Source organism: Phragmites australis, chromosome 2 (assembly GCF_958298935.1).
Source record: "Phragmites australis chromosome 2, lpPhrAust1.1, whole genome shotgun sequence".
Lineage (NCBI taxonomy): Eukaryota > Viridiplantae > Streptophyta > Magnoliopsida > Poales > Poaceae > Phragmites > Phragmites australis.
Window position 1 is genome coordinate 40059265 of NC_084922.1, and position 25658 is coordinate 40084922.

General features: G+C 44.4%; 2 protein-coding genes, 1 non-coding gene and 1 pseudogene across 3 annotated transcripts; 1 reads left to right on the top strand and 3 right to left on the bottom strand.

Annotated features, from left to right (window-relative positions):
* Positions 1-931: 931 nt before the first annotated feature.
* LOC133908827 (nuclear matrix constituent protein 1b-like) lies at positions 932-7612 on the bottom strand. The gene is made up of 8 exons (XM_062351001.1): positions 7223-7612; positions 5668-5877; positions 4805-5058; positions 4417-4687; positions 4243-4326; positions 2447-4158; positions 2136-2349; positions 932-1608 (listed from the first exon to the last, which is right to left on the bottom strand). Exons 1-8 carry the CDS (start codon positions 7376-7378, stop codon positions 1474-1476), a joined length of 3036 nt encoding a protein of 1011 aa, XP_062206985.1. The 5' UTR covers positions 7379-7612; the 3' UTR covers positions 932-1473.
* A 5718-nt stretch (positions 7613-13330) lies between these two features.
* On the bottom strand, positions 13331-17456 carry LOC133908828 (uncharacterized). Its single transcript, XM_062351002.1, has 10 exons — positions 16922-17456; positions 16656-16842; positions 16388-16521; positions 16182-16294; positions 15977-16100; positions 15524-15673; positions 15273-15428; positions 14658-14737; positions 14518-14567; positions 13331-13988 (listed from the first exon to the last, which is right to left on the bottom strand). The coding sequence occupies exons 1-10, from the start codon at positions 17318-17320 to the stop codon at positions 13822-13824; spliced, it is 1560 nt and encodes a 519-aa protein (XP_062206986.1). The 5' UTR covers positions 17321-17456; the 3' UTR covers positions 13331-13821.
* Positions 17457-18182: 726 nt separating this feature from the next.
* On the top strand, positions 18183-18254 carry TRNAQ-CUG (transfer RNA glutamine (anticodon CUG)). Its single transcript has one exon. It is a non-coding gene; the product is annotated as a tRNA-Gln (tRNA).
* Positions 18255-19249: 995 nt separating this feature from the next.
* LOC133908829 (deoxyuridine 5'-triphosphate nucleotidohydrolase-like) lies at positions 19250-19912 on the bottom strand (annotated as a pseudogene).
* Between the last annotated feature and the right edge of the window lie 5746 nt (positions 19913-25658).

Consider the following 25658-nt stretch of genomic DNA (forward strand, 5'->3'; position numbering starts at 1 on the left):
ACATGTGGCTCTACTTTGGGATCCGGTTCCTCATAAAGGAACAGTGTTTCGTAAGAGGATAAACAGTATCTCTGACGTTAAATATCGTAGCAATAAAATTATAGCAAATCTATTAATTCCTGTAGCGACTTTTTTACTGTTTATAACACTATATCATTAAATCTGATCTTTTCATCTCAAATCAACTATTACAGCTGGTTCAAATCACCTGACTCTATCAGAGGGTGAAGTGAGACATGTCATTCCCTCTGCCTTGGGATGCAAGGCGAGATCACGAATCCATACATCACATCCACGAATCCATACATCACATCCGGCTACACGTCGGTCTGGTTAGGAGCATCTAAGCTTGGAGATCTGTCGAAAATTGCAGTGCCCGACGGTGCTTTCCGATCTCGAAGGGTGTTTAGCTCTGGCCCGTGGATCTGCCAGCCTGATACCGTGGCACTCTCTGTCTCTCGAAACGGGAAGCTCCCGGCACTGTCAGGTTTGTCCAGAGGCACATCCTAAGAATGACCAGGATTTTTTACAGAAGTACGGCCACTTCCAGGTTTCGTGCGACGCATAAACCACGTGTGGACTTTAGCTGCGCCTGCATAAACCACGGTGTGCGATGCAATGGACACGTGCGTAGATTAGACTCGTTCGCGACTCGCGGCAGCTGGAGACGACGAATGGAGGGATGTCGGTGTAATGTTCCTCCTCGGTCATCCTGGAATTCCAATTGATGTAATCGCCATGATTGTTCTCTTCTTGGTAGATTGGGCAGCCGAAATATGGCAGCTTACAGTGGCTTTCATAATTCCAACAGCCGGTTCATTTTTCAAGCAGAGATCACACATTGAGAAATTGGACACAACTTTGCATGATTAAGCCAATAAGATGAGTCACAAATCATGGTCAAATCACCTACGTTTTTTTCCTGCGAAGGAAGGGATTATATTAACATTGGAGCATGTTACATCCCCTTTCAACAAACACAACTCTGGAAAGAAGGGAAATACAAAGGAAGCACATCCAGATCCTCGTGCCGGAACAAAGAAGCAACCCCAGACCTTACAAGATGCAACACAGCAGACACAGATCCAAAGCTGAAATCTTTGAGGCAACATCAGCCGTTGCCAAAGCAGGTTGAGGCACAGGAAGCCGTGGTCAAATCACCTACGTTATATCACTGGAACAGATCGAACAAGCAACAGAAGCGAACGCTTACACACTTTTGGACAATGCGGCTAACCGTCCGGGTTTCCTAAGAACCATCATTTTTACACGAACGTGGAAGCTATCAACCACTTTACATGTTGAAGCCTTGGGTACAAGAAAACAGGAAAAACAAGTGGCGAACTCCACAGCGCCTTCCAAAACCGCGCGCTGCTCACAATACCACATGCACACAACTAACCGCCTGCATGCAGCCTCAGGTAACTGTCAGCCTACGGTTAGCTCTGCATATCTATCATATGGGGAAGATAATCATGTGATGAGAAAACGCCACAACTTCTTTGCTGATGATGACTTCTCTTCCTCTTCGGCTTCGTCATCAAAGTCCTCAGCGTGTTCATCCTTGTCCTCAAGTCCATCATCTCCATTCAATGGTTCGGATGCAGACTAGCAAGGGAAAATATTAACAGTAGGATAAAAGGGTAACTGGCATACTATGATGCCTAAGACATGGGAAAGGAAATTACTTAAAGCAAATACCCTTGTATGACTGAATGCTGAATAACTCACAGCTAACGCAACACCTTATGTTTGGCAGAAATTCCACTAATAAATCTAGAAACTCTATCTTGCATAATTTAACAGTAGAACACAAATCTAATAGAAACATTGAATACAAAAAAATTACCAGTGCCTCCAATTTTACATGATTGCAATGCAAAATTTTCCAAACATAATCTGTCATAACTCAAGCAATATCATGGACAGTAATAATGTTTTTTTTACATTTATCAGCTTGTTTGGTGGAAAAATAGATGAATTCCTTAGGAAAAAAATCTGTCCATACGTGTATAGATGTAAGTATTAGAACAAGGAAGAATTCAGCAAGGCTATTATCAAACGCAACGTTACTCAGTGACAAAACAAGATGCAAAACATTAACCAGAAACATATAATGAGCATTGAGTAGCTACCAGTGAGATCTCTGAAGGCTCGTCACCTTCAGGAAAATCTGAAGTATCTATTTTCCCATTTTCGAAAAGCACATCATCAGATGAATCCAGATCTCCTGTTCTTAAATTGTGCAGTCCATTGTTTTCGAGTTCATGATCCTTGTTGCTCCCAGATAAACCAACTGGGACTGCATCGTGCTCATTCTTTGAACATTTTTCTTCTAGAACTGATGGACTGTTGACAATAGACAACAATACACAAATACACAGTAAGAAGAACTTACATATTTTTATCATAATATTGAGACAATTGAGTAAAAAAGACAGGATACCAAGTGGAATCAATTTCCCCTCTTATCACTCTCTGAGTCTCAGTAGTGCTCCTTCGGTGCTTTCTTTTTGGCTCTAAAATTTCTCTCTCATCCTGATAGAGGGTATTATTAAGCCTCTTTTCCCCAACTTTTACACCATCTCCAGCACCATTTTCTAGCTGATCAGCAAATAATCCATTAGATTTACCCCCTAAATAGGCAGGAGCAAAGCTAGAGTCATTGGCATTTCCCAACTTTGCGGGTACACAGTTCTGAACTAATCTATCATTATCATGATCAGCACTCTTCCCTGGAGAACGTTTGAATATCACCTGGGCACATTTTCTAACCCAAGAAATTGGTGTTGAGACTGAAGGGGACACTTGTAATTTTCTTCCAAGGAGAAGTTTTGGTGATGAACACTTCTTGGGACTAGCATTTTGATCCTCATCAGGAGACAGGAGAACTTTCACCTTCTCCACACTACCATGCTTGGTCTTCCCACATGGTCTCAAAGACAGTTGCTTGTTCTCAGATTCAATCTTCAGCTCTTCTAACTCATTAAGCTGCTGGATTTGCTGTGTAATTGCTTCTCGATCTGAATGAAGCAGCTTTCTTTGCTCTCGCAACTTCTCTCGTTGCTTATTAAGGGCATCAACAATGTTCTTTATCTCAGACAGCTCTTGCTCTCTCCTCTGACGCTCCAGCATAGCTTCTTTCCTCTCATCCTCAAGTTTCTGCAATTCAAGCTTGACATGTTCTAGACTTGAGTTGTTCACTTCCTTTTCAGAATTCATGTGCTCAAGCTCCTTGGATTTCTTCTGCTCAAACTCCTCTTCTTTTTCCCTTAAATATGAATCTATTTCCATCTGCCTTGCCTTGGCAGAATTCAGCAACTCCATTCTCTGGATATCAACATCTCTCTTAAGATCTTCTCTTTCTTGTTGTATCCTGCTTAGCCAACTAGCATGCTCTTGCTGCATCTTACTCATGAACTCCTCATGCTCACAAGCAAGGGATTCTGAATTATTTTTGAACTGGACACGGAGATTTTCCTTCTCTTGTTTGATGATATCAAGTTCATTCTTGAGATGCTCAGCTATTATTCCTCGCTCTTCGGCAATCCTGACTGCTTCCTTTTGTAGTTCTTCCTTCTTCTCATCAATCAGCTCCCATTCAATTTCAAACCTTTCTTTTTCTGCTTGCAGCCTCTCAGCATCAACCATGAGTTCCACTTTTTGGGCTCTCAGACTATCAATTTCTTCTTTAAGTTTCATCTGCAGATTAAGTAAATCTTCTCGTTCATTTTGGGTTATTGCTAGATTCTCCTGAGCTTGAATCGCTTCCCGCTTCTCCTCCTCAAAGAAAGCTTTTTCCTTCTCCAAATCTAATTTCATATTCTGAATTTCCTCCCCTTCTTTTTGCAATTTGATGTGCAGTGCTTCTCTGTGAGAGGAGAGCTTTCCCTCTGCCTCCTTCAACTCATCTGATCTCTTCACCAAAGATTCTTCCTTGTTTGTTAACTCGGCAAGTTGGAGCTTGACATTTTGTTCCCTTTGTGCCACTGCACACTCCTGCTCATTGAGGGCAGTTTCTCTCTCATCCAGCAAGGTTTTCCTCGTCTTGATCTCTGCCTCAAAAAACTTGACCTTATTCTCCATCTCAGTGTCAAATTCATGCTTTCTCCTCACCATGGCGATTTCTTGCTCCTGGCTCAGCCTTTCTATCTCAGCCTGTGCACATCAGGATGATTTAGAAGTGTGGAACTCAAGATAAATTATACACACATCAAGAATAATGATATTGGAAAAACTTACCCTTTCTTTGCTTGCAATGGTCTCTTGGAAAATCAACAGTTCGCTTTCACGTTTGTCAAGTAAGGATTCCTTCTGAATTATAGCCTACAAAACAGAGCAATTTCTGTGTCCTAGGCACAAATTTTGTAATGAAATTCAGCTGCTGATAAAAGAACGAAAGGAAACAATACATACTTCCTCGCTAGAAATAATTGCCTCCATTTTCAGATCCAGTTTACTTTTCTCTTCCACAAGAGCCTTCTTTTCATCTTCCAGATTCAACTTTTCCTCCTCCAACCTTTTCTCTGAGTGAGTTACGTATGCAAGCCTCTCAAGGATGTTGTCATCCCTCTGATTAAGAAGTGCTTGTTCTTTCAGTAATACCTGCTCCTTTTCATGCAAAATTTTCTTGGTATCATCCAACATTTTCCTCTGGAGGCTAATGTCCTTCTCTTTGTTTTCGATCCTGCAATAACACAGTTCACAAATTATTGAAGCAACAAGCGATCAAAACAACACTGAGCTCAAAGTGAACTATTTTAGCTACGAAGAACTTAATTTCAAAAGAAAATTGAGTGCATACTCAAATTCACAGGAAATGCGGTATCTTCTTAGTTGATCTTCACGATCTTCAATGTCATGTAGACTTCTCAATGAAGCATTGCGAGTCCGAATGGACTCTGCTTCCAAAGATTTTGCTGTGAGAAGTTTCTCTTCTGCTTCATCAAATTTCTTCTGTGCTGTCTCTATCATTTGAAGGGCTTCAGCCAGTTTGGCTTCATATGAAACCTTTATTTCAGCTGTTTCACCACGCATATCATGCAGTGCTTTTTCAAGCTACATTAAACAGAGTCAGTACAAGATTAAGGTGTTATATGAGGCAAACCAGAGATCAATTTGAAAGTCCCACGCAATCCTAATTTAAGGGATATCATGCGGGAAAGGCAGATCGGGAGTTATCATTTGCAACAAGCCTACAACATTCCATCACATCATGCATTGCCCACATCACTTTTTCATGGTAAAGTGTACATATTTGTGTTCAGCTAAAAATACACAGCAGTTCAGTTCCACGGAAAAAATAGTCCCAGGCTTGACCACTTGACTACCTCGTTACTTTTCACATTAAAAACTTGAGCAATCAATGTCACTGTTTGTAGTGCACCAAAATCAGATATAACAAGCTTAACATTCAGTGGTTATGGGGTTCTAAATAGTAATCTATGCATCAACATGTAATATTCATGAAAAATTATCAAGGGGAGGCATTGATCTCAATATTAACTCACAGGATCTCAATATTTACTATCAGGTTATCTTTGTCAACTTCAGTTTGGTGTACATTGTTGACAGACAAATGAACATGAATTTTCAGTTTTTACACATGTGAAATCAAAAGGCTGAAATAGTAGGATATCAAGCAGATTAATTGAAATGGAACCTTACATTGGCAACACACTCCTTCTGAATGCCTAAATTTTTTCTCAGATTTTCTTCCCTTCTCCTTGCTTCAGCTAAAGCAGATTGTTGGGCAGCTCGTTCACGCTTGAGCATGATCTCACTGGACTCAGAAGAAGCTTTAAGTTGTTCATACTTGGATGTTAACTCCTTCTGCTCCAACAAAATAAGCCCGAGATTGTGTTGATAATCATAAATCTGCACAAAAAGTTTTATACAGATTAAAAAAATAAGAGAACTAATAACAAAACACAATCTGCTGGTCTTTGGAGAGATTAAAAATGTGATCTTAAACTCTGTTATAAGAAGATAAGCATCAGTTCCCAGTAAACCAATATAGCTTACAACAACATACTAGATTTGTAGTATTGTAGCATAGATCAAGTAACACATGACTCGCATTTTCAACGGGCAAACAACGTCATATGCATTATTATATAAAAAAGTAAATGGTACCAAGAACATTTAATATCCAGAAAATATTTGCATATATCAACAACAGGAATTGCGCCAAGTTCATTATGTTTACCAACTTGTCGAGCAATCCACAGAGCTGAGATGTTGGGTTACAAATGCATCAGCTCTCCACATAGGACTAGCAGGAGATGCAAATACACCATAAATCTGTACGCTACGAGAGGACTGTTGCCACACACAAATTATTACTGCTCGTATTTCTTTGTAAACCTCTAGGATAGGAGACAAAGGCCTGGACTTTTACAATTTCTGATCGAATGAACCTTACTCGTTCAATCCTTCTCTAAAACAAGGCAAACAAAGTCTTCAATCATCTACCAATGATAGCTCGCCCCGTAGCTCAGTCCACCCCCTCACAAAAGATAAATGTTTTCCTATTCCATAGATATTGTGCACAACTGCACACATCATGACTGGCAACACAAATAGTCACTGTTGTTTTGTAGAGATGCCACAGAAACATTTGGATCCCATCTTCTGTTGGACCCTTGGCTGCAAAGGAACTCACCGTACGTATAGTTCTTAAATGGAGCAGTATAGTAGAAAAAGAACTACTGCAACAATATCACCTAGCTCACTCGGCGTATTAACTGCTATAGCTACAACAGTTGAAAACGCAAAAAGCATGGAATCCAACACCAAGAAAAAAAAAAGCAAAACCTAAGCAATTACAACCCAGCAAACCAAGCTGCGAAACCCATAGAAGAATCATTCCGAAGACGGCGAAAAACGGCTTCTTTCGTCCCTGGGCGACTCATCCGGGCACAAAACTAACAGCAGTACACAAGAACCCAAGAAACGAAGAGATGAAACTGCAAGAGAAAACCAATATGCCATCTTTCCTCCCGTAAATCCTCTCCGTGCACAGAATCTCGCCATTGCTTCCCCAAAGAAACCTAGAATCCACGCAGACATCGAATCGAGATTTCTTGACCGAACAATTTCTACGCACCTATTGTTCTTCTCTCCTCACCGGACAGAACCCGCCTAGGACTACTCCGGCAAACCAAGAACCGCGGCGCATCCACCGCACGAGAGAGGCAGATAGAGAGGAGAGAAATATTACCTGCGACTCGAGTCGAGAGATGTAGGCGATAAGTGCCGCCTTGTCCCGGCGCCTGACGGCGTCCTCGTCGAACCCGGCCTCGCGCAGCTTCCTCCAGATCGCCTCGTCCCCCGCCACGCCCCCGGTGCCGGCGCCGGCCGACCGCGGGCTCGCCATGACCAGAGCCCCCACCCGCCCAGCGTAACCCTAGCAGATCCCGACGGCGCAGCCGCGGCCAGGTCACGCGTTCCTCGCGGGGGCTCAGTGCTTTCCGGCTGGGTGAGTGGAGGTCTCTCTCTTCCCCCTCGTCTCTCGGCCCTCCTTTTCTTTTCTTTCTCGCTTTTCCTTTCGCCGCGTTCTTTCGTGTGCGCTGCCACCCTGCTGGGTGTTTGGAGTTTTTACCCGGGCTCGGTGGTGGGAGGGAGGGAGGGAGGGTTTTGTTTGATGGGTGGACGAGGGAGGATCGGATGGGTGGGTGGACTGCGGTGCTCGACTCGGTGGACCGGGTGCACGGAGGGTGACGAATGACGATTGGTTATTGCTGGAATATCTGATTTGCCTTTTTTATTTCCGTTTACGGGGCCAATGCCAGTTGTATGGTATCGTGTTCTTTATATGGAAGGAGATTTGATTAATAATATGCTAGCTTTTTAAGCATAGTTTCCCGTTTTATGAATTACAGGTCACTAGTGGTATGGGGCTATGTGTGATCAATTGCTGTCTTGAACCAGCAAAAGATTAGGGTGCATTGCTTAGAGATAATTCTCCTTTCCATTTTGTGTAATTGAAATACTTATTTTATCGATAGAGAAAATTACACAAAACCACAAATTTTGTGACAAACATGACGCAAAACCATCATTTAAAAAAAATTGCACTTAACCATAACTATTCAGGCAGTTGTTAAAAAAACCATGATTCCATCCGATTCTGTTTGAAAAACGTTGCTCGACAGGTGAGCTTACTTGTCGGTCATACTAGTGTACGGGTGAAAGGACAATGATGTCGTTTAGAAGTGGATGAATAGGCGATTTACAAAAATCCGTCCCCTTTTACCGTTGGTCTAAACTTACAGTGGAATATAAATTAACGGATTTTTCACAAGTGAAAAACCTAAATATGCTAGACTCAACTAGTGCACAATCACCCTAAATAAGTGTGAAAGTTTACAATCCTAGGGTGACAAAAATTACTCAAATCTAGCGAAAGATATGCAATAAGACTCAAATTGAAAAAGGCTGAAAATATTGTTCATATAATTAAAATTACTGTTCATCCAGATACTCCAGTGAAGACCGGAGTCTCCGGCTTGTACAAGTCCGGAAACTCCGGTGAAGTCCGGATTCTCCGGTTTCTGTACAGAACAGAGCCCGAAACAGAATAAAAAAGATGGGTAGAGAGTTCTAGCTCAAACCAAGTGATGCCGTGGGTTCCCGGAGATTATTTCAAATAGATTCACGGAGAACCTACACTCAAATACACACAAACAAGTAGATCGAGCAATATGCACAAATATTTGAGCAAGAACTTAAAAGTAAGGAAACAAGAGAGGAGATACAAAGATTTGTTTCCCGAAGTTCGGATTCACCACCGTGAATCCTACGTCTCCGTTGAGGAAGCTCCAACGAGCCGGGTCTCTTTCAACAGCTTTTCTCAGTCCACTCTTGATTTCTTCCCTTGCGAAGGCGAAATCGAGCCCTTCACAAACTTTTTCGCGGCTCACCACAAGCACAGGAGCTCACCAGCGACACCTAGCCGGCTAAGAGGCTTCACCTCCAAGAGTAACAAACGCTTTGAGAACTTCTTGTCGAGAACTCAAGTGCTCAAGATTGGATTTTAGCTTTCATGCACTCAATCTTCCAATCTCACAACCCAACTCTCTTTTCTTCTCAAATCACACACTATATTGAAGTGGGAATGAGTTCTTTTGGCTCTAGAGGATATTCTTTTCGTGCCCTTATAGCTGCCCCAAAGGATGGGGTGAGTGGGATATAAATAGCCCACTTTAAAAAACTAGTCGTTAGGCTCTTTTCTGTACTTTACCGGAGTATCCGACCTACACCGGAGTCTCCGACCACTCCAGGTACCGGAGAATCCGATCTTCACCGGAGTCTCCGAGTACAGCATAGCTCACCTCCGAAAAACGGCAATAACTTTTAATCCCGGAGTCCGATTTTGACAATTTTGGACTCTATGGAAAGCTTGTTCAGAGAGCTACACATTCTAACTAAATTCATGACCTAAAACATATAGGATCAAACTAGGAATACTCCAAAACCCATTTTGGACACTTTCACACTTTTCGCTTCGGACTCTTAACAAGAAACTCTCACTTTGGGTTTGGTTGGGAACTCTTGAGCACTGAGATGTGACAATTAGCTCATGTTGTATCCCTCTTAATAGTGCGGCATACCTATACTCAAATTCTAAGATAAAACTCGTTTGAACCACTTTGAGCATTTGAAAATTTTCAAGTACCGCTTCTTTCTTTTAAACCTTGAGGGTTGTCAACTTCTATATATTCTTCACTTGATTCTTCATATGATTGATGTGAATCATCCATAGCTTCCCATAGCCTCGCACGGTCCATTGGCGCAAAGCCTTTACTCGCTATTCACCACCGCCTTGGTCCTTCGGCGCCAAGGCATTTGCTTGCCCTTCACCACGGATGGTCCATCGCAGCCGAGTCTTACTTGCCCTTCACCGTATTGCCATAGAAAACCACTTTGTATTCGACATCTTCAAGGAATTCATTTTATCAAATATGGAGTCCACTTTTGTTCTTCACTGTTGGCATATGTGATTTCAATTCAACTTATGCCTTCTTATATATCCTAACCCCCAATTCACTCTCAAGCACAAAGCACATGGGTTAGTCCATAAAACCTAAATGATAACTTTTATACCTTAAGTTACTTGATCTCCACAAGTAATTTACTAGCCTTCATGCATATTGTCAATCTTCATATAGAACCTAACCCTACCCATTCTTAAACACATAGCACACAGGTTAGTCCATAAAACTCTATTAACAAGTCATACCTTTAGTTACTTGATCTCCACAAGTAACTTAGCCTTCAAGCTTATTGCTAATCTTATTGAGCTTCTTCTTCTTCTTATGAGTATCACTAAAATCTCAATGACTTTTGATGCAATTCTTTGAACTCATGGCATTTCTCAAATAATTCATGCTTCATCATTTATGCATCTCCTATGGAATAAACTAATAGTGATTCTCAATGTGATTGTTAGTTCATAGGCATTGTCATCACTTACCCGAGCATCACATAGAGCTCATTCAATCTCCTCATTTACCTAGAGCTCATGCATATCTCTCTTCCATGCATCACCTATGGAACAACCTACTAACAAACTCAACACTATTGTTAGTCCATAGGTATTATCATTAATTACCAAAATCATACATAGGGGCTATATTCACTTTCAATGGGGCCTACATGTCAGTTCTTTTTTCTTTCTCTCCCCACTCCTTCTTTCCTGGTGTCATGCCTCCAGCGCGCACCAGCATTGGCACAGTCCGAGGCAGCAGCAGTGGCCAACGACAGCGGCGGCTCCGATGAGGGAAGGAGGCGGGAGCACGGGCAGCTCCCTGGGTTGGGGAACTCACTAGCAGGGTTTCCCAAAGATGGCGAGGCGTGGAGGGCGCTGATAGCAGAGGGGTAGCACGGCGAGGAGTGAGCTCTGTCACGTGAACTCATCGTCGTGGAGGGCGAGCGGAGGTGACCTGGGGAGATGAGGCAGAGGTGGTCGACTCGGGTGGCGAGGCTAGGGCATCCCCAACGTGCAAAACCGATGGCGTACACACGCGGCGACGACCCTGGCGGACGAGCATGGCGGTGGAAGAGGCTCACGGTCGGTCTTTGCGACGACGCAACAAGCGCATACACTAGGAGGGGCACAGGGGAGGGGAAAAGAGGAAGATGGCTCCAATTTGGACGGTGTATCAGAGAGCTGGACGAATTGGAAGAGAGCAATGGCAAGTTCTTACCGTGGTCGAGGAAGGAAAGAGGGGGCAGGGGAGGCACTTCGCCATGTACGCGGCAGCGTTCGGGATCGCCACCAAGCGCACGCACCCGCACCTTGTCCTCGGTGACCCAGGCGAGTGCCGGTTCCCCGGCGCGGTCCGCTCTCTCGTTGTGTCGCCACACCGCAACCTTGCTACTCTCGTCGGACTCTCCAAGGTCCCAGGCAAGCGCGCCCCTGTCGGGGCCGTAAGCCTCGACAGGGTTCTCAATCGCCACCGCCGTCCACCCTACATTGTTGTGGCATCAGCGCACGTGGCCTCCGCGTTGTGGCATCAACACGTGTGGCAGCACCGCCCAATCGATCGCCGCTGTTGTGGCGCTAGTCGCCGTCGCCGCCACGCGCGGGCTATTGCACTTGCACGCACACAATGTGGCGCACGGCTGCATGTGGCCGCGCAACGTGTTGGTGAACGCTAATGCCGGTGCATGCTGCAGGCACGGCACCAGAAAAGAAAAAGGAAATGAGGGGGGAGAAAGAAAAAAAGGGTTAACAGGTAGGCCCACCTGCTAGTGTAACCGACAAGTGGGGTCCACCTGTCAGGTAATGTTTCTCAAACGGAATCGTGGTTTTCTGAAACAACTGCTCAAATAGTTGTAGTTAAGTGTAATTTTTTTTTAAAGTTGTGGTTTTGTGCCACATTTGCCTCAAAGTTTGTAGATTTTTGCAATTTGTTCTATAAATAAATATAGTGATTGGGAAAGCACGAACCAATTCATTGATGTCGCCTATTGAATTTTGGTTAGGCAGGAGTCGCATATTTACTCAAAATATATGATTGTTTCGTATTTTACCTTAAGGTTCTAAAGAAACCATAACTTTTTATCCGCCGGCCATTTGTTTTTATGCTAAAACAGAATATTTCTTTCCAACTTGATGTTTGACGAGGCAAAAACATCACAGCCTTTACCCAAGGTTGTCACCTCATAGATTGACTTTACAATGAGATAGAAACCATGTCCAGCCGCGGAGGCATGGACAAAAACTCACTCATACCAATGTCAAGTGGCTCGATTTCATTGTGACGGCAGATGTTGTGAATGTGTGCTTCGGCTAACATGTGCAGTGGCAACCTTGGCCCTTGCTCGATTTGAACTGCAATAAAACCAATCAATGGGTACTTCAATCAACGTCTTACTTGAGTCCCATTCTCCAGATTTAGTCGCATGATTTACCACTAGCTATATAATACATGGTTTCTATAATTAATCTCTGTGTATTTGATTTTATAACCTCTACTTAGTAGACTTATAAGGTAACGGCACATTAATTTAGTGCACTTCTTAGTTTAGCACAGAAAAGATACCGCACTCCTTGTTGGGGAAAAAGAAAATAAAAAACAGTAGGCTTAGTCCACAGAAGCATCCAAGGAAGGAGATTTTTTCGGCAGTATATAAAAACAGGAAACCAACTCAGCACAGGTGCGTTGAACAAAGCATGACAGGTGGGGTCAAGCCCGTACGGCCCGCACGTCAGTATCAGATGAGGTGGGTCAGTTGCGGCGGCTAGAGCCATTTTCTCCAACGCACACGCGCGCTTCGGGAAAAAAAAAGCTCGACGGAAAATGCTCCGTCTACAGACTCTTGCCAGGGAAGCTACGACCCAGCCCACCGACATGTGGGACCCGGAACCAACGGGCTCCACGGGGAAGTGACATAGGCGGTGGAAAAACGGTAGCCGGATAAGTTGGTGGGTTTCGGCGTGCCGCCCGCCGCATTTGAGCTGTGGGGGCGGAAAAGGGGCCAAAAGCAAAATTGGCCGGTGCGGTGCCCACGGCCGAGTTCAGTTGCGCGACTCGGGAGTGGCGCCGGGTCGCTCGCATCGCATTCGCATCCGAGGTGGAGTTTGACTTTGACGGCTCCCTCTGGGCCCCGTGGCGGCTCGTCATTTTTTATTGCCACGTCCGCGTCGTATTCAAAATCAAACGTACTGGCTCGTAGAGTTACGTAACAACGTACATTACAGAACTTTTTTTTAAAAAAATACACTATTTAACTAGCGTTTGGACTATATGTTTCTCTGTTGTACTTCTGGTTTAGATCATTGCTTCTAGACTATCTTTTCATTCTGCTTTCGTTCCTAAAATTGTAAAAGTCTGGTGATTTTCCGTTACTGCAAATAGGGTATCCCCGCGTTCGAAAAATTTACAGCGGCACGACACATTAGTACATGACAGACCTATTGCCTATGCTCACCTGAGCACCTACCTGACCTGACCACCACTGCCGCTAGAAAGCGTCACTGCATTATTAGTGTTTTCCTACCTTGTCAGCCATGTATTCATATATATTCACATGACCAACCAATGCATCACCTGATTACAAGCAGTATTATTGATACGGCACAAGATGCGGGAGCAAAATCAGTATCTGATCAACACGAAGATATTTCATTCTTCCTGATGTAGCAGTGATGGTTCTTGGGGCTTCGGACTTGACCTGTTGAGGCGCTCACCTCTTGTCACTCGAGCTGAACTCTTAGGCTCTTGGCAGCGATGTACTTGGACTCTTATATATTTTCTAGATTGTGTAACTGGAATTGGGCGCGTGTAAGATGGAACGTGCTACGCTAGTTCTTTAGGATGCAGAGGAGTCCTTGGCAGCTACAGGCAGAAAGAGTGCCCCTCTCGCCCGGTAGTAATCCGATAACCAGCCAGATATGATCTTCAGTTCTGATTCTCTCAGGTTCACCAGCCAATCCGGGTCCTCAGAAGTCGCAGGACGCAAATCAATGTGATGTGCTCCTGCGTGCAGATAAAAAACATTATGACCGTTTCAGTACCGCTATTTGAAACCCGCAACACTTGATGCGCGGTAGGTTGTCAGCAAAATATAGACAGCCTGACGAGCCCGTGCAAAAATATGACATGGGTATGGCATTTACATGTTTACAGGATATGATTTCGTGGTGAATATGATATTCAATGGGACAGCACCGAAATACAGTAGTGTATCAAAGCAATCAGTTCAACCTACCTTTTCTTTTCCTGACAAAAAGGATGGAGTTGAGCACCTACCCATTATCAGTTCGACTTAGTTTTACAGTTATTCTATGCACTACAGTTCTAAGTTCTGAAACTAAACTAAGAAGTAAGAATCACTATCAGATTGCATAAGCATGGACTGAAAGTACACATATCTTAGCTCAAGCTGGGTCTGTGTCACTACAATTATAACACTAAAACTAAGAGGTACAATTATAACACTACAACTAAGAAGTGCTATTGGATTGCATAAGCAAGGACTGAAGGTATATTGGGGACAGCACAGTACCTAATGGTGCAACAACAGCAATAACACTCTCAGATATATTCTTCAGGACACTGCAATGTTCAGATAACAACAAAATCAAGGCAATGAAAATGGCTCAACATGATCAGACTATGATAAAGGAAAAAGTGATGTTTGTTCACCCTCCGCCACTCCAAGGATCGAGAAGTCCATTGAAGAATATGATGTTACTACCAAAATTTCCCAGGACCGTAGCAATACTCTGGATGAAAAAAAAATCAAGTAGTCAAAGACTCAAAGTCACCCAACTCTCATGTATATTATGTTCAGCAAAAAAAATAAAACAACTGAGCAGGGATTTGCATGGTAGAACGAGTGTAACGAAATGTGGGCAATATATAACATGTCTGTAAGGTTCATATGTATACTTATCTCTCATGCATTTAAACGATAGTAAAGCTCAACTCCTCAAAAGCCACAATACAGGAATTAAAATAAGGTCAAATAAGGATAAAGGATTTTACGCTAAAAAGAGAAAATAAATATTTTAGTGCTTCACAGCACCAAAGGCATATATTGGCCAAGACCAAGAACAGTCTTACCAGCACTTGTACTAGTTTAGATTTTGACTGTTAAGGTCTGGGGTAAACACCAGTAACATGTTTTCCTCTAAACAAGATTAACATATTTTTTAGTTAAGAAAAAATCTGTTACTAAAGAAACTAGCTGAGAAAGTAATCAAAAGAATTCATTTGCTCTATGATAATATTGCAATTTCTGAACGCAGCAAAACTTACATGGCCACCAAACTCTGTGGTAATCCACTGAGACCTTGGCCTAACACCAAAGCTTTTGATGCAATCCTCAGCATAGGAAGCATAGTCAAATTTATAAGGTGGAAACATACTCCTGTCTTCACTGTAAGACATCGGCATTACCATCTCAGTACAAGCCTGTTTTAATAAAGAATAAATCATACGCCAGACAATATAATAGATCAGCATATATCAAAGATACCCAATGCATGTTAACAGATTAAGAATGTGACCTGCCAATCCCATCCACCCATTCCATGGGGATCATCATTTAGATCAAAGCAGCCAACAATACCAGTATAGTTGTAGTATACATTTACTCCTGCATATATGCGTTCCAGAGTACTAGTACCCTCAGGTTGATTGTCGATATTTCTGCATACCTGAAACAGACCCAAGATAATCTAGTAGGTAGTGACATCAAGAAAATACAACATCATAATTCATAACTTTACAGAGTGTTAAGGGGCAGCGCACAAGATGACAGGATTATCATTATTCTACTCTAGATAATTCCTCTGTTGACTTGCTGTGATAATCGGGACAGAATATAAAGAATGCAATTGAATAGTAGCATCTTCAGAAATGTTACTGAAGCATTTTATTAATTTATTTATTGTTTTGAAGTGAAGCATAATCATAAATGTTCGATACAATCTGTGAGATACAGGTGTTTAAGAACTAACTTCCTTAATAGGATTGGCAGGCAAAGGCATGAGAAATTCTGATGGAATTGGGTAATCCACCATGGCCAAATAACTGTACGCTGAGCTCAACCAATCTGAAAGTTCTTTACTCGTTTTCAGGGTCCTGCCAAACATTTGTACTTCAATTGTTACTAAGGAGCTCAATGTAAAAGAAAAAAGTGAATAGTATAGGGAGATGACTCACTGGCAAAGGTGGAAAGTTTTGCTTAGTTTTAGAAGACCATCCTGCCCGTTTCCTTGGTCATCTAATTCTTTCCAGGAGTCCTTTATTGTCTGAAAGCAGCTTAAACTTTCCCTCTAAATACAAAACATACAGAAAAATAATCTATTGTCATATTGCTCGTGTAATTTAAAAAATATAAGAAGCACCAGATGATGCAAAATACACACCCTAAAATCATCTGACACGAGATCGTAGAATATTGTAGAAGGGACAATGTCCTCAAACTGCAGGATCGGAGCTGATGATGCGAGAGCCCCGACAGCGATATGCGGATATTTGAGTCTCATCCAAGCAGCCAGCACTGCACCAATCAACAGTATTAGTAGCAGTTTGAAACCCAATGATCGTTAAGCCACGATCACATGCAAATCACGAAAAGAACACCGCAGTGCAGAGCTTGCACAGACATAATGAAGAGTCCAAGACAGCTCTTACTTCCACCGTATGAGCCCCCAAAGAGCACCACGGGGCTGCCCTCTGCGGATAGGTTCCTCTTGAGGTCAGTGAGCAGCACAGCGAAGTCAGCAAGCGCCTGCTCGGCCGTGAGATACGCCAAGGACTTGGAGTTGTTGTACGCCTTGGCTTTGCTCCCGAACGGCATGGACTCCCCGTAGTAGCGATGCTGCAGCAAACCAGGGTTGACACGATAAATACACGCGTACATGAAGAGAATACGATTGAAGAGTCTGGGAAATGATTGCCTCTGCGAAGACTACGAGGGCGGCGAAGCGCGGGGCGGCCTCCCAGACGAGGCCAGAGTTGGCGGCGAACCAGGCGATGTCGCCCTCGTTGCCGCAGTAGAAGAAGATGGGCCCGCCGGGGCCGGCCCACCCGCCGCCGCGGCCCACCAGGTACCGCTGCTGGAAGAACGCCTCCTCGTCCTCCTCCCCGACCCCGAGGAAGCTGAAGTGGTCCAGCCGCTGCCGGAAGTACCGCGTCTCGTACTCGTAGTCCCCCACTCCGTTAGCTCCCATCGGCGGCCGCGGCCGCCGCGCGTGGGTGCGGGGCCCCGGGAAGCGGGGCGGCGCCAGGGCCCATGCGGCGGCGTGGAGGAGGCCAACGAAGAGGAGGAGGAGGAGGAGACGGCGGAGCGGATGCATCGAGGTGGTGCGCTGCTCGCTTCCGGAGTGGTGTTCGTTGGAGTTAGAGCGGGGACTGGGGATCGAACTGCGAGAAAGTGGGGGAGCTCTTGACGTGGCGCGTGACGTACGTGCCGCCCGGTTCCTGTCCGGGCGTTGGCGCGGCATCCTGTGGCTTGGACTACACGAGGTCCTTTGCTGCGTCGTCGTGCTCGCGGTCGCAGCAAGCACACGCACGTGAACGCGACGCTCTTTCCTTCCAGGCTCCAACTGGGCCAATCGATTGTTGGAGGCCCAGGAGAGCTGCACTGAGTGTGGCTGTGTGGGCCGCCGGCTTCAGTTTCTCCGTACATTGCAGCGATGGAAGGGCGGGGGTGGTCGGAGTCGGATTGCGATCGGCCGATCGTGACCTAGCGGGTTTTCCGACGAGGCCATTGACAGGATGGGCGGGGACCTGCGCCCGGACCTCGACGCGGCGGGCTGTGGGGACGCATCGGCCGCCGGCGTCCCGCCGCATGCTGGAGCATTTCCAGCAGGTACGGTGCTGCGCCTCTTCGACGACGTCTTCGCCCCGTTGGGGTCGCTCAAGTCTCTTTTGGACGGCCTCCTCGGGAATCAGATCGCCTGACGCGACACGAGTATTCAGCGTGGCTGCAGGTTCTCCTGTCCTGTGCCATGAGCCCATGAAACATCGGATGGGCATGGCTATCGTGTATTGATATACGAGGGCTACTTACCGTGTGCTACTGCCTGCAGAATTATCATGTCGTGAACTCTGAAGTTCTCGCAGCTGAGTTAGTTAGAGCATGCATGGCTTTTTGCATGCTTGCCTTTTGCATCTCATATTAAATAGTTGAATTTACCAATTTTTCCAACCACAAATGGTCCCATGGTCTAGTGGTTAGGACATTGGACTCTGAATCCAGTAACCCGAGTTCAAATCTCGGTGGGACCTTTATTTTTTGACCTGTATTCCTATCTCTGACGGTGCTCAATTTTCATTGTAAATTCTTCCTGCTGTTGTTTAAAATCCAACCTCACACGAGTGTTCTGTTGATTGATTAGAGTGTTCTCCAAACTTTGGTCAAGCTCTTGCCGTTTGGTAGTGTTCTGTTGATTGACGGTGCTCAAATGGTTGACGTTCTTCATGTTATCCCAGAATTACAATGGTGCTCCTTTCTTCTTCATCTTCCCTATTCCCCCATCCACACCTATTCCTCCTCACCACATTTAAAAATATATTTATTTCGCTTGCAGATTATGATCATAATCTACAAGCTAAAACAAATAAGTTTGATTATAAAAACTGAATGGTACAATCTAACATATAGATTGTATAATTTATAGAAGCTCGTGAAGGTGAATTACTGTATTGTTATAATTTGGATGATGAATTGTACAATCCAATTTTTACAATAAAATTTTCATAACCTAGTTTATTTACAATTCATAATCTACAAACTATTTTTCACAATCTACAGCTAAAACAAACAGACCGTAAACACTTGCTCTGTCTCTCTTCCCTTTCCCTCCTCCAAACCCTAACTACATAATCCATATGGTTTGAGCCCAAATTTTGTGTGGATTCGGTTGCTTGGGGTAATATAACACCCTGAGTTTTAGCATATAAGAAAATAGCAAAATTCATTTTAAATTAAAAAAATTTAATTATTAAACCAATATAAAATTAAGGAAATATATATTTGATGTATATAGACTCGTATGTATATACATCATTAGCTCGACTCTGGTCAGGATAATTCTTACAATACCACAACCTAAGAAACCAACGCCCAACACCTAACTACACCATCCATAACATCCAAATCTCTGAACTACGGCCGGAATGACATAGCACAGATGGCTCGCATATTATACACCGGAATGAAATTAAAGGATATGTTATTACATCAAGAAAGCTTACATCCATCGAAAGATATCCACCACGGCTCAGACGACGGTGGATCTGAACCCTCCATCCCCACGCACGATGGCGTCAAGGTCCTCCACATCTGCGACCTCAGGCGTCGCGATCACCTCGATGATCACCTGTGCGATGCGGTCGCTGGGCTTGACGATGAAGTCCACATCCGAGTGGTTGAAGAGGATGACCCCCACGGGGTCGCGGTAGTCCGCGTCTACCACGCTAGTGCCCACGTCGATGAGTGCTTCAGCGTCATCCCTGACCTCGGCGCTATAACGACCGGACCGGACAGGCATTTTGACAAACACTTGAAGTGTGAAGCAAGAAAGGGAGTGAAAGAAGAAAAGAGAAACTGGTCGCTCACCGATGCGCACGTAGATGCCCTCCGGGATGGCGATGCTGAGGTCCATGGGCACCAACACCTTCCCCCTCGTTGGCACCACAATCTTCGCCGCACTAGCAAACAAGAAGAGCATCAGGCAATCTATGCAATTTCGAGGCTTTCGTGGACGTTGCGTGAGAAGTGTGTACCTTGAGAGGTCGTAGCCGGCGGTGAGGGTAGATCCGCGAGACGGCAGGTTGGCCCTCTCGGAGAACTTCTTGACCTTGAGTAGGGGCGATATCTTGGAGATCTTCTAGGGAGGTTCGTGGACGGAGTCGGTGGAGACACCGCCGTTGGAAGCGGCCATGGCCATGGTGGAGAGGGTTCTTGCGCGGAGGCGGTGGGAGAGTGGGAGAAGGGGAGGAATCGATCGGTGGGAGGGTCCAACAGGAGCCAGACGTAGAGGCGGAGGAAGGGGGGATGGGGGCCGAAGATCTGAGGGGCGCTCTAGGAAGGGGTGGGAGGATAAGATTTCATGAGAGAAGGTTCGGGGAACGTAGTGAACGTGTGGGGAGAATGAAAGCGAGACGCTCGGTTGTATTTGGAATCGTCTGAACTATCTACGCGTGGGAGAACACGTGGGGAGATGAAAGCGGAACACTCGGTTGTATTTGGAACCGTCTGAACTATCTATGCGTGGGGAGATACAAAGCGGGACGCTCCGGGGTGTATTGGAACCACCTAAACTACATTATTTATATAGATAGTTATATTTAGGAGCTATCTATATTACTAGTACAGACGATTCTCATTTAAGAATCGTCTGTACTAAAGCGTCTCATTTTGTGGGAACTACTTCTCATCATTTTTTTAGACGATTCTAGTTGGACCTGTCTGTGATACTCTTTGCACAGATGGCTCCGAATAAGCATATGTACAGGGGGCGAAATCATTTCCGTAGTAGTGCAACTAGATTAACAACTTAGCCTAGTTTTGCTAGATGATTATGCTAAGCTGCATACGTCAGTTTCGCTTAGCTTAGAGTTGCCGATCGTTTTTTCGCTAGGTTAGCTTTCGTCGTTTTCCTCATCGTTCTTTTCTTCACTTTCGTGTTCCTTGGGTTTTGTTCTGGTGTTCAATTGTTTAGTCGGTGTGCACTTTTCGTCGTTAATATGCGTAGGCTCAAAATCAAGGATCTAAGCAAGAACATGATGAAGGAACTAAAGGCGAGGCCCAATGATGAAGAACTATGGATTACTCAAGCAACAAGACCAATCTTGAATTGATATTCGTGAAGGCAAGTCCTATTTCCTTGATCATATTGAACATATATTTTTAAATAATCTACATGATCGACTAAAATTAGACTTATTTATCGCATGTGCTATGTATTGTGTTTTATTTCAAACTACTTGTAGTAGTGAATCCTATCAACACTGCCATGTGTCTTACATGTCATCATCTAGAATACATATCATCATTGGAGTACATGTTATTAAATATATTAACGACGGGCGACACCTTGATATATAGCATGCTTAGGATGAAATACACCTCCCTGGAGATGTCACTTTTAAAATACGTCTCTTCGGAGATATCGATTTACTGTTATCAATGATAACTTATATACCATGAATCATTTATAGTTGTGAATTCTGTTATGGTTATGAAATCCTTGATGTCGTGTGAGATATGACAGAATATGTGTAAAAAAGAGTGAAAACTGTTTTGACGGAGCGGGATAGTCCTCAGAGTTGGGGGCTATCTCATACATTAGGGGCTTGAGGTGATACTCACTACCAACGCTGAATATCCCTGCCCCGGCCTCTTAAGCATTGAGTCTTGGGCCGTCATGCTAAGTCACCCCATTGTAACCATACGTTCTGAATGGGCATGACTTGACTCTTCTTTCACCAGACTGGATTGGGTATAATATTAGGAGGCCTGAGAGGCAACGTTGAGCCAAGTGTCTTCAGGTTCTACGCGAAGGAGTTTCCGCCCCAGTCGATCATCAGGGGTCTGCCCTCTATACGAGACCTGGAAAATTTGATGGATCACGTAGAAAAGCTCGACAGGAAAAGCGATTAAAGTATCTCGGTATGATTCGCTCCTCCGCATGCAACGGTTGGAGGATGAGCATATCGCATAGGTAAAACTGTACAACCTCTGCAGAGTGTAAATCTATTCAAATAGCCGTGTTCACAGCCATAGACATGTGAAGCATTAACCTCACTTGATTAGTATGAGGGTGTGTGTCTTGATGAGTGTGTGTGGACTAGATATCCATGTGTGAGGTTTCTGGCCCAATCCACTAGAAGTTGTGTGATACTATAGGTACACCAGATGTGATAATAGGGACTTCGGAGCGAGGTGTAGCCCCTCTGAGGACCTAAAAACCCATTAGATATAATTTTTTACTGTTTTCTGGATTTAAAACCGTTTCAAAAGCTTTATTACCAGGTTACCTTATTTTAAATCGTTTCAAAAACTATGTTACCAGGTTACCTTGTTTTGAATCGTTTCGAAAGCTTTGTTACTAGGTTACCTTATTTAAACAGTTTCAAAAGCTTTATTACTAGGTTACCTTTGTTTCAAAAGGTTAATAATAGATAATATAACAGGATACCTGCATAAAACCTACTTTACGCTTAAAACTATGGTGTAAAGCCTTCTCCTTGAAATACTCATTATGCATCTATCAATCATTTAAAGTAGTATACGAATTGTTGAGTACATTTCGTACTCAGTCTTGTTACTTTTAGATCATTGAGATAGAGATCTACCGCAACACAGATGAAGTTAAAGAGAAGAAGTCTAAGGTCGTGTCCGCACCCGAGTTGCCTATAGCATTGGGATGCATCGTTGTTCGCTCCGCTCCGCTGTAGGCTCTTCTGCTTGGCTGGTCTGCTGTGGATTCTTGTCCACCAAACCATCTTTTGCGTTTTTCTGGTATTTATTTATTTATTTTTATTAGAAGTATGTATTTAATATCATTCTGTTAAATTCTGTACGTATCAGCTACTTGATCCAGCACTAATATAGGAGGAACAGGGGAACCCTAGGTCGGGGTCTGACAGGTAATGTCTCTCCGCTCTCGCATTTCATCCAATTGGATTTGTTAGCATTGTAGTATTTTTATTAGAAACCTAGGGTTTAGGTGTAGGAAGAATGAATGTACTGTAGCTCAGATTTAGGATGAAATTGAGATCAAAATGAGTTAATTAGGACATGGTATGCGGATTGTAGGTATATTACCTCTTGTGGTTGGTATTTGGGAGGCAGCCTAGGTAATTTCATCACAAATGTTGGCTAGTTAATTGTAATATAATTATAGAATACAAAATTCAGGCGGTTAATAATGGCCCCCATGAAATGGCAAAGCAGAGGATACTACATTTTTGAAATGCTGTAATTTATTTCTTATTGTTAATTAGAATTAATGTAGAAGTTGTGATGTTGTATGAATGTAGATGGATAAATTTGTGAAGGTGCGCCATGGAGGTAGTGTTTTGAGGACTGAAGATGATAGTGTTCATTGCAAATATATGGTAGAGGAGGTGTTCTTATTTGGAGAGTTCCCATGTTTAGGTGTTTTGGTTGATCATGTGAAGGATAAGTTGGGGTGGAGGGAAGAAGGCGTATATCGTTTTAAATACCGCCTCATACATTAACACGTAGTCTTAAGACGATTTAATAGATAATCCTTACAATCGGCTGTCTTTTTAATTGTCTCATTATAATCCCACAGTTACTTAATTTATATATAAAGCAAATGGATATTGTGAGTTGCATAGCATTGACAACTCATACAATGTCGCGAGAGTAGTCTCATAATACTAAATTTAGTTTACAAGACCATTGCTTTGCAAAACAACCAACTCTTTCTCTCACCTCCCTCTTTCTCCTCTACATCATTTAAAATCCTATGTAAAATTACATGAAACAACAATTGAGATGGTTGTTATGTATTAATGTACTTACCCTTACCCTTAGACCGGCACCCGTGATTCAAGGTGAGACATGTAGTGTTCTAATGACTTCGTTTTCTTGAGATTTTCAATATTTGAGTCATTTCCTTCGAACACACAGAGTTTGAGGTTGTCGGTGTATCAGGAACCGGAGGTCCCTGAGTCCCGAGGGCCGGCCAGCTATCCGCCACATGGCGCCATCCCACGAGGTCCCTCCTAAAAGATGAGAAAAGTTCAAGTCCCGGGAAGAAGGTGCTCGGGGCCACAGTCACTGGTCCCCGAGCACCCCAGTTCCCCGATGATCCACAGAGTCTAAGTGCGGGGAAGAAAGTGCTCGGCGAGGTGTTCGGTCACCCCCGAGCGCCCTAGTCCCCCGACGATCAGAAGAGCTAAGTTCCGGGAGAGAATGCTCGGGACTGCGTGCGGCAGCTCTCGAGCGCTCGGTTCCCCGAGGATCCGCGTAAAAGTGCTCGGGAGAGAGTGCTCGGGGCTGCACGTGGCAGCCCCCGAGCACTCGGTTCCCCGGAGGGTCGAGCAAGAGTGCTCGGGAGAGAGTGCTCGGGGAGGTGAACAGTACCCCCAAGCACTCGGTGCCCCGACGACCCAGAAAGGCCCCCGAGGGGCCCGCCAATGAGGTGTCAAACAGTCAGAGGTCCGAGGCCGCATTTAATGAGCGTGCGTGGCCTGACATCTCTAACTGCTCCCGCCGCGGTGTCAGTTCCTGCCTTGTTTTGGCAGAGAGGCGTGGGGCTATTAATTGCACGGGTCCCATCCCGTATCATCCGGCTTGTCTCGGGATAACATCGCAAGAATCAAGGCGTTCCGTCTGCCGCCCTGCTGTGGCAGAGGAACAAGACAGGGCGAGCACACCGGGTTGCTCTGCGGCTGCCCGGTGGGCCCTCTCCATGGCGCCCGTTGCCAGGACGTTTATGGTGACAGGTGACCGAGCGTGCGGTGTTTTTTCCACCCCCGATCACTTCACCCAGAAGAAATGATGACGTCTTTCCCAGTCATGACGTCTTGGAACTTGTGCCCCCCTCCTTCCCGTTCGGGGCATGTCTCGGCCGGCAGGTGCTTAAAAGAACCAGCAGCACAGAAGAGAAGAGGATCTGACAATCCAAGCATCGACGAGCATAGCAAGAATCGAAGACATAGACCCAACCAAAGAACATAAGAACCAACACAAAGCACAAGGCACAGTCCCTGCCGAAGAACAAGGAGCCTCAAACTCTTAGTTAGGCCAATATTTCTGTAACCAGCAACATCCTTGAGGGACTTCCTCAGGACATTTATTGCATCCATACAGGAGTAGGGTATTACGCCCCCGTGCGGCCCGAACCTGTCTAAATTTCGGTGCATTTACTTCTTTTTGCACTAGGTCATCCTCCCCCACTACCGGCCGTTGCATTTACTCTTATTCATTTCTCCGACGAACTTATTCAGGATCATCCTCCGACCGAATCTCTAAAAAGGGGTCTCTCGGGATCCCTGCGATAGGAGTTAATCCTCCGACAGAGGTGGTGGTCGATAAGTACCTAGGGTTAAGTTATTGGGGCTAAGTTGTTAGACTATTATCGTATCACAGTTTTCAAAGCCAACATATCACATGAAACTAAGAAAAGATACATCACCTCAATACACATAACTAGAAAAGAGTATGAAAAGGTGGCTTTATATTGAACCATACAAAACGAAGAAATGCTACAAAATTATCCTTTATTTTGTTCTTTAAGTCATGGCTCGAAAGTTTGTATTGCTTCTCCTTGATGTGTTTGGATTTTATCCCTACGAACCGACAGGTTTCTCTAGAAGGTAGAACGGCATTCACCATTGTCAAAACCTCCATTGTTGGTTGGTGGCCACCTGTGTAGCTTTGTCAAGCAACCAGTGTGTTGGGCTGACAATATACCTGGCTGACCGAGAAGCGTAGTCATGTCTAGCACTTGGAAATTTTTCGTTTAAATAACAAAATTTTCACAAGACCTAAAGTTTGAAGCGAGGCCCTAGATTCCATGAATGCAAAAGGCGACAGTGAGCCGACATCAGCCTTTGAGCTGCCGAGGAGTGGCATTGACAAGGAGCCTTGCGGGTTGCGACGACCGGCACTCTAGCCGATTCAACAGAGCATGTGCAGTTTGCCTGACA

What these genes read in the sequence shown, in the direction of transcription:
- LOC133908827 (XM_062351001.1), bottom strand. Translation starts at nt 7,378, where the DNA reads ATGGCGAGCCCGCGGTCGGCCGGCGCCGGCACCGGGGGCGTGGCGGGG. An exon ending in CCATTGCAAGCAAAGAAAGG is followed by an intron (nt 4,159 to 4,242) that starts GTAAGTTTTTCC and finishes TGATGTGCACAG; the next exon opens with GCTGAGATAGAAAGGCTGAG. An exon ending in GGGGAAATTGATTCCACTTG is followed by an intron (nt 2,350 to 2,446) that starts GTATCCTGTCTT and finishes TATTGTCAACAG; the next exon opens with TCCATCAGTTCTAGAAGAAA.
- LOC133908828 (XM_062351002.1), bottom strand. Translation starts at nt 17,320, where the DNA reads ATGCATCCGCTCCGCCGTCTCCTCCTCCTCCTCCTCTTCGTTGGCCTC. An exon ending in TCGTGTCAGATGATTTTAGG is followed by an intron (nt 16,295 to 16,387) that starts GTGTGTATTTTG and finishes TTTTGTATTTAG; the next exon opens with AGGGAAAGTTTAAGCTGCTT. An exon ending in GATCCTTGGAGTGGCGGAGG is followed by an intron (nt 14,568 to 14,657) that starts GTGAACAAACAT and finishes TGAACATTGCAG; the next exon opens with TGTCCTGAAGAATATATCTG.